Source organism: Myotis brandtii, unplaced genomic scaffold (assembly GCF_000412655.1).
Source record: "Myotis brandtii unplaced genomic scaffold, ASM41265v1 scaffold423, whole genome shotgun sequence".
NCBI lineage: Eukaryota > Metazoa > Chordata > Mammalia > Chiroptera > Vespertilionidae > Myotis > Myotis brandtii.
In genome coordinates this window covers 685,511-694,326 of record NW_005366214.1, presented here as the reverse complement: position 1 = coordinate 694,326, position 8,816 = coordinate 685,511, and the positions used below count along the sequence as shown (strand labels likewise).

The 8,816-nt window shown below is 39.5% G+C and overlaps 1 protein-coding gene across 2 annotated transcripts; it reads left to right on the top strand.

Annotated features, from left to right (window-relative positions):
- AKAP5 (A kinase (PRKA) anchor protein 5) lies at positions 1-6,044 on the top strand. Of its 2 annotated transcripts, none has more exons than XM_005874030.2 (2): positions 1-56; positions 3,318-6,044. In XM_005874030.2, exon 2 carries the CDS (start codon positions 3,578-3,580, stop codon positions 4,862-4,864), a length of 1,287 nt encoding a protein of 428 aa, XP_005874092.1. In that variant the 5' UTR covers positions 1-56; positions 3,318-3,577; the 3' UTR covers positions 4,865-6,044. The 2 variants fall into 2 exon arrangements, with proteins under 2 accessions (XP_005874092.1, XP_005874093.1); XM_005874031.2 differs by having other exon boundaries at positions 7-300.
- Positions 6,045-8,816: the final 2,772 nt, after the last annotated feature.

The following is an 8,816-nucleotide window of genomic DNA, read 5'->3' as shown; positions in this document are numbered from 1 at the left end:
CCCTCCTCCCCGCACTGAGCGGCAGGGACCCCTGGCCACGGACCCCGGAGCCATCGGTAAGTGAAGGAGGGCGAGGAGGTGGCGGGAGAAGAGGGTGCGGGCCAGTGTCCGGTCCGCTGACCCTGCGCGGCGTGGTGGGCGGGAGGAGCCCCTGAACCCCGGAATCTGCGCCCCCGGAGATGGCCGGTGTGAGAACCGGGAAGGTCACTTGTCCATACGAAGCTCCAGCCCGCGCGACCCTCATCGGCTCTGCCCAACCTACCCTCTTCCTTGCAGCTCGCCCTGGAAGCATGGGTTGCGGTAGGTTTCTCCTTCTTCGCCCTTTATTTGAGGGGAATGGGTTTGGGTTCCTGGCATTACGGTTGTGCAGAGAGCTTGAAGCTGGGTTATCTGTCGCACGCCCCCGGCACTTTCCTTTTTGAGTTTATCCTGAGCTTAGCTCCTGCCATAAGGCTCCTCCAGCCGAATGAGACGCCTTCCTCCGGAGGAAGCTTCGCGGTCCGCAGCTGCCGCCGGGGAGTCACTGCTTTCCCGGGGAGTCGCTGCTTTCCCGGGGAGTCACTGCTTTCCTGGGGAGTCGCTGCTTTCCCGGGGAGCGCTTGCTCTTTCCTCCGCGCTTCTCCGCTTCAAGGGAAAGGGGGCAGGGGTGTTCCGTGTGGCATTAGTCTTGCGATTCTATCAGGAAATGACAACAGGAACTTTAAGATTAAGGAGGAATCACTTGCAATCTAACATTCTGCAAAGTTTTAATGTCTGCAGACTGCATTTTCCCCATTGCAGTTAGGTTTTTGTGTGGGTATGTGTTTTATTTCTACAGTGTGATAATCATACAAATGAGCTTCTACATTCCTACACATGATCTCATTTCAGTATTTCTGTTAGTTATACATCCTCTGGTTAATAAAAGTTTTCAGGAGCTGAGAACTCACAAGAGGTGAGAAGACTTAAAGGAAGCTCTAATCAGCTGCAGTTCTAGTACTTATGGAAGCATTAAATGAGGAGGGACACTTCTAAATGTTCATATTTAAGCTCCATTTTTGCTGTAAGAGGACTGTCTTTCTGTCAGAGATGTAGTATGTAACACCCAACCTTAGGGAATACTTAGATCATAAACTGATTTTCAGAGTTCCAGTTCCTTATGTGGTTCATAGAATCAAGAACTTTAACAGTGAAACCTTCAACAGTGAAAGATTTACATAAAAATAGCCCCAGGGATGCGTCCCTTTGCTTATTTTAGGACATCCATCAACTGAAATGCATAGGATTTTTGTTAGATGATCACCTCGACCTCTGTTCATTGGTACCATCATACCAATCTGTGGATTAATTTTTAAATATACCTTTATATTTAAATGTAACTAACCAGTTTGCCAGTTGTAAAGTTTATCATTTACATTTGGCTTTTGAAGTAGTTCCAGAGCCAAGAAAATAAAATCTAAGGAATTTCAAAAGCTTAATTTTAAAAATAGCAAGAACTCATTCTAATCTTGATTCAATTATGAGTTGATGGGCTACATAATCTATATTTATAAAAGCCTAAGCAACCGTTCGACCGGTAGCTATGATACGCACTGATCACTAAGGGGCAGACGCTCCGACCAGTAGGTTAGCTTGCTGCTGGGGTCTGGCCGATCAGGACTGGTTGAGATGGACCAGACACACCCTGGAGCCCTCCCGCAGCCCCTCCCCGGCCCTGATTGTGCACCAGTGGGGTCCCTTGGCCTGGCCTGCACCCTCTCACAATTTGGGACCCCTCAGGGGATGCTGGAGAGCAAGTTTTGGCCTGATCCCCGCAGGCCAGGCTGAGGGACCCCACCGGTGCACGAATCCATGCACCGGGCCACTAGTGGTTAAATAACCATTAAACATTTTAAAATTTTTTGACTAGTGAATGTAGTGCAGATTAGCATCTTTAAACAGTTCGTTTTTCTGATGAAACTCTTAAAGCCCAGTTTCAGAGCATGGGTTTCAGACACAATATTCGGTTGAATCTGAGCTCTGTTACCTACCAGCTGTGTAATCTCGGGCAAGTTGCATAACCTCTCTAAGCCTGTTTCTTTGTCTGTAGATGGTGATACCACCACCTACTCACTTTGTAATGTGGGGAGGATTAGAGATGTATATAAAAGTGCTTAGCACTGCCTAAGACACAGAAGTTGCTCAATAAATGTCAGCGATTACTATCATTTGCTCTTACTGACCTTCAACTATGAGCTCATTATGGAAAATGTTTGAACAGCAAATACTTAGAAAAAAATTATACAACTAAATTTAAGAGTGGCAAATCATAGTAATGTTACATTTCCCCAGAGTATGTATGAAAAGTAGCACTTCCTTGATGGAATTTACATTTTTAGAACAGAAACCTTATGGTATAATGGAAAGAGCATTGGAGAGTCCAAGTCTTTAGTTCTAACTCTGGCTATGACCTTACCTAACTATATGGCTTTCCACAGGCTAACTGTCCATTACCGTGCTCAATTTCTTCATCAGACTGGACTTGATTAATCTTAAATAATCTCTCAAATCCTTTTCAGCTTCAGAATTCTTTATTGCATGTCATAAAAATTACACTAGCTTGCTTATCACTACCATTCTTTGTCTGTTTAACTTGGAATTCAGAGTCATAAACAAGTCAAAAAGATAGCACAACTTGCCCTGGCCCGTGTAGCTCAGTTGGTTGAGCATCCACTCATGCATCGAAAGGTCACCAGTTTAATTCCTTGGTCAGGGCACATACCCAGGTTGCAGGTTTGAACCCCGGTCAGAGTGCACACAGAAGGCAACCAGTTGATGTCTCTCTCATTAATGTTTCTCATTGATCGCTCCCTCTCCCTTCCTCTCTCTCTCAAATCAATAAAAATATTTTTTAAAATAATAACATCAGATTTGTAGAAACAATCCAAATTGAAGTTTTAACTAGAGCAAAATATATTTACATTGAAATTTTTCTGACAAGGCAAAAGTTAACCCCCAGACCTGGCTGATATAGTTCAGTTGGTTGGAGCATTGTCCCATGCACCAAAGTGCCCCAGATTTGATTCCTAGTCAGGGTACATACCTGGGTTGCAGGTTCGAACCCCATTTGGGGTGAGTATGGGTGAGTATGAGGCAACCTATGTATTTTCTCTCTCTCTAAAAATCTTTTTTTTTTTTAAGTTAACACCGATTTTTATTCTCCATTTTCAGTCAGTTATAATCTGGGAAACATGCCTTGTAGAATCATATGCATTCAATGAAAATTGTCTGTAGAAAACAACAGGCTGATGGTGAAATAAAATATTTTATCTTCTCTCACCTCTCTCTTCTCTCACCAGGTTAATCTTGAACTAAAACAAAGTCTATCAAGTAAAGGGCTCTCATGAAGAAATTGAAGAGAGAAATTACAAGTAATAGAGAAACTAAGCATTTGCATACTGGAGAAGCCACCTCAAACAACTGTATGGAATAAGATGAAAGGAGTGAATACATCTGGAAGAAATTTTGCTTAGTATGACACTTTTGCCCCGCTTCTTGTCATAAACGGCTGCTAAGGAAGAGAGAATATCATTTTCGAGAGAAGGAGTGTATTGTAAAAATGGAGACCCCAGTTTCTGACATTCAAGTAGAAAGCAAGGATGAGACGAGATCAGCAGAAGTTAGAGCTCATGATGAGAGGCAGGAGGGAAAAGCATCAATGCTTTGCTTCAAGAGAAGAAAGAAATCAGCCAAAGCAATGAAGCCCAGAGCCGGCTCTGGAGCTGTGGACGTGGCCAGGAAGTGTGCGTCAGGAACTGGAGCTTCGGAGCAGCCACAGCCCCCAGGGGGGGCCTGGGCCTCAATAAAACGTCTCGTGACACGCAGGAAAAGGTCAGGTTCTTCCAAGCAGCAAAAGCCCGCTGAGGCCAAAGTGCAACCTGAAGTCAGTGCCGAGGATGCTAATCTTCCCAAGAAAAAGGCAAAATCCAGACTTAGGATTCCCTGCATAAAATTCTCAAAGGGGGAGAAAAGACATAATCATTCCGAAATTATAGAAGATGCAGACTGCAACATCAAAGTTCAGGGAGAGGCTGAAAGGTTGGATACAAAAACTCCAGCCAAATCGGATGACCAGGCAACAAAGACCAAGTTGACCCAGGAAGTAAGTGGAGAGGTCTCACAGAAAGGCGGTGATGAGGTCTGTGAACCAAATGTAAGCAACAGCAGAACTTCTCCTGGAGAGAATGTGATTTCAGTAGAACTTGGGTTAGAAAAGGGGCATTCTGCTATTCAAACAGGAACTCTAATCCTTGAAAAAGACATTGAAACAACTGAGGAAACACCAAGTATCCAGCCCCAGCAAACAAGCCCACTGGAAACTTCAGAAACAGAACATCAGCTGCCAGTGGTTTCTGATGCTCCCTGCTCTCCTGCAATCCCAGATCAACAAATTGCGGAAGAAGCCAGAAACAGTGTCCTAGAAAGTGAGCCAAATGGGAAAGACCATGAAAGTGGAGAGATTGTAGCTGAAGAGATTAAGCCACAAGATAATGAAGTGAGCCAGGAATCAGATTTTAAAGAAACGGAGATCAGTGCAGAGAAACCCAAACCGGAAGAAAACAAAAAAATGGAGCCCATTGCTATTATTATTACAGACACTGAAATCAGTGAATTTGATGTCAAGAAATCTAAAAATGTCCCTAAGCGATTCTTAATCTCAATGGAAAACGAGGAAGGAGGGGGTTTTGCTGAGTGTGGTTTTGAGGGTAGAACTTCAGAACAGTATGAAACACTCCTAATAGAAACAGCCTCTTCTCTTGTCAAGAATGCTATCCAGTTGTCTATAGAGCAGCTGGTTAATGAAATGGCCTCTGGTGATAATAAAATAAACAGTCTTCTACAGTGACTCCATTTCCAGATCATGGGAGGGGGGAGAAGTTTAACAATGAATTATTTTCCATAATTGTGGCATTTCTTACTCATTAACAAATGAGAGATTTTCATCTGTGGAATTTAAAGGTACCACCTCAGCCCAGCAGTGTTGAAGACTTAATCAAGTTTATGAAACTCTGCCTACCACTAAAACGCAGCTACTTCTGGATGGAGGAAGTCAGCGTGGATCACAATAGCAAAGTGACATAAAAGGAGTTGCTGAAATGGCATATGAAGATGTATTGATTGAGCACTTACAATATGCCATAATCTCTTTTTGGTCTTCTGATGTCACAAAGCCTGGTTTCCTTCTGATAGTTGAACTCTGTGTACAGGTTAACATTACATTTAGTTTTCAAAAACTTTTTGTTACAGTGCACATTTATCTTGTTTAAAACAGTGAATAAGGTGAGCTTTTTTTGGTGTGAATGTGTTATTTATAGTTATTAACACTCCTAGGCAGTAGTCTTACCTTTAAAAAAATTGCATTTTCCCAATTTTAGCAGAATGTGCAGAATATGCATAGTTGAACTTTAAACATGAGTGGTCTCTAGTCTTGCTCAAGTCCCTCACAAAAGCCATTCACAAATGTATCCAACAGGCAAATCATTACCAAGTGCCAAGCTGTGGGAACACAACACGGAGAGCATTCACCCTCACCTCCTTCCTTCTGTCCCAAACAGACTTGTATAAATCCATGTCTGCAGAGGATCCTCCAATGAAAAGGTTCAAAACAAAAAAAAACTAAACAACAGCAAGAGCAAAAAGAAAAAGAGTGGAATGTCACTTTCCATCCGGGAGACAGCAAACTTCCCAGGTAACAAGTCACCACAGAACAAGATTCCTGTTGCAGGCTTTCTGCTCCCAAGACCTCACTCCTCAACCCTCCTCAGAGTGGGGAGAGTGATCCGAAGCCAGTCTGGCAGCAAAAGTCCTAGGAAGTCTTAATCAGTAAAAATATTACTCCTGACCAAGGATGAGCCAAGTACAAGGTTGAATAGAAAGTAAAACATTATTGCTAAAGCACATTTTATTTTAAATGTCAGTATTCTTTCATTGTGCTTGTTTTGAGAGACACCAGGAAAAAACATTTCACATGGACATTGGAAATTACATTTTTCATCATTTTTTTTTTTACAGTACAGCTAATTCCTTACCAAAAAAAAAAAAAAAAAAAAAAAAAAAAGAACTTATAACAATGAGAAGGGCTTATTTGCATTTTATTCAGTTATTGAAATCATCGATCTAATCAGTGATTGCCATCCTTTTTGAAAAAGGGATTCTATTTCAATCTTTTCTTGTGGCCATAATACTAGAATACACTTCCTTACCTCTCAGGTTAGGCTTCAGACTGTACAGTCCCCCACTGTTTAAATTGTGTGACAGTGTTACTCTGGATGTAGAAAGCAAGAAAGAGCTTTCACTAGAGTCGTATAGTATTTGCTAAAGAGCATTTGTACATTCCTAGAAAAAAAAAAAAGTACAGTAGATGATTTTAAATGATCCTGTGACTTCGTGAATTATTTATGGATTGCATATAGAAAGTATGTGCTAATTTGTCCTTTAGAACCAACCAACCTCCCTCCCTCCCTCCCTCCCTCCCTCCCTTCTTTCTTTCTTTCTTTCTTTCTTTCTTTCTTTCTTTCTTTCTTTTTCTTTCTTTCTTTCTTTCTTTCTTTCTTTCTTTCTTTCTTTCTTTCTTTCTTTCTTTCTTTCTTTCTTTTTTTTTCTTTCTTTTCTTTCTTTCCTCTTTCTTTCTTTTGTTGAGACCTCTGGCAGAAGAACCTAATCTGACTTTGGAACTGAACTATTATCAGTAAGATTCTTTGCTGAAAAGCATGCAGATTTTCCTATCTTCATGCTTGTAAACTTAGGGGGAACCCACCCAAATCCCTTCGTTTAACAAGACGAAAAGTGGATTTTTCAAAACACATGACCCAAAACACCAATTTCTTTTATTTGTCTAACTTTTAAACATTTTTTTAAAAAGATGGCTGAGTCATCCTCCCTAAAAATATTTCTTTTTAGTTCACTATATGTGGTGCTAATGGACGTGGACAGCTACCAGCAAATATATATTTAAAAGTGAACAACTTAAAAAACCTGACTAAAGTTGGTACATTTTACAGTGTTTTGAAGACTCCTGCCTTCATTTACTGCAAGATGGCTCAAGCCAATACCTAGCATTGTAAGTTTTTAATCTCTCATAATTGAGCAAAAAGTACATCACTTAGTTATTGAAAATATTTTGGAAGGTTTAGGTGTATTCATTTGGGAGTTTTAAAACTGGATACTAGGTAAATACGTGTAATGAACTTTTTTTTTTGTTAAGAAAGTAACCTTTTAGCTAGTGCTCTGTTTCTCTCCCTCACACTGTGGTTTGATATATATTTTTATTAGAATGTATTATAATGGATTGTTTTTATGACGAGTGTACTCTACTTACATTCATTCTTAAGTGGTTTCTTCTCAATCTTTGCTACTGAAAATATCTGGTGAATTAGTAAGTAGGATTCCAGTTTGAAAAAGGAATCAAGACATTAATTGGTTTCAATCTGATTATATATTCCACGTGCTAAATCCTACTACAGTGAATTCTAAGGTGATCCAAGTTGTTTTGTTGTTATAGAAATAATTAGGAATCAGATGACTTAGAAATCTCTCAAAATTTTTTATTATAATGGTATTTTAAGCAATTTGTATATGTAAGACATTAAATGAGTAGAAATAAGTTCTTATTCATTCACAATCCTTTAACAATATTAACATGATCATTTAAAAGGCAATTTATAGCACATTTTCATTTAAATTTGCTGTGGTCGAAGTGTCTTTAGTGAACATTTATTAATTAGTGGGATTCAGTTTCTCTTTGAACTCAGAAGTTTAAAAGCTGGTTGGCTTACTGGATACTTGTTAAGTTTTCAGCATTATCTTCCCCCTTTTAAGAATCAAGTTTTAATTCACTTTGCTTTACAACCCAGAGAATATGAAAACTCTCCTCTATTTTATGTAGCATTATTCACTTAATATTTTCTTACAGTACTTTATAGGATATAAAAATAGCACCTGGTAACACTTAGATAAAGGTAGCAGAAAACAAAAGAACTTTCAACAGAAATTATGTTCCCTGCCACCTCCTCCACTTCAAAGAATAATGAACACGTGGCACATATGGAGTTCTTCAGAAAAACTGTCTGCATCATTTTCTTCCCAGGTAATCTATTTGACAGCTCGGAGTCTGTGATGATCTTAATTGGTCTACTATCTAGTGGAGTCTTAGAAACTCTGATTTATTTCTGCGAGGCTGTTTTTTCACCAGTATGTGCAAATAGCCTTCCCACTAAAGGCTTTTAAAGATATGAATCATAACAGGGCATGCAATTCTGAGTTAACTTCATAAATTTCTAACTTCAAGTTGCCTTATTTTTTGCAGTTAAGAAATACGTTTTTCAGGGTTAATAGCAGAATTTTTAAAATAATTGTTAAACTTTAGAATCCCATTGTTTGAAAAGATCCTTTTAATGTCAGCTTTATTCAACTATGTGAAAGTCTTTCTAATTTTATCTGACACTTAATACATCAGTTGACTTTCCTGCCCATCATTTAAGGTTTAGAATTCTTTACAAATTCCTATGTTTTATTGTATGACATGAAGTTTCTTATTTTACAGAATTCAAAATTTCAATGCATAGATTTTATGGTACATTTTTTAAAAGAATTTTTGTAGTGATCTCTATTTAGTTATAAAAATGTAACAGAAGGAAACTACATCAAATTTGGGTGTCCTGATTAAATTCAATTAGATGCAACGTGTGTGGGGTATAACATATGCCAAACACTTTGATAAAAGGGACAGGCTGCCTGCCCTCAAAGAGCTCATCCAAGGGAGCAGTACCATCAGACCCTGGTACAGGAGTGAAGGCAGA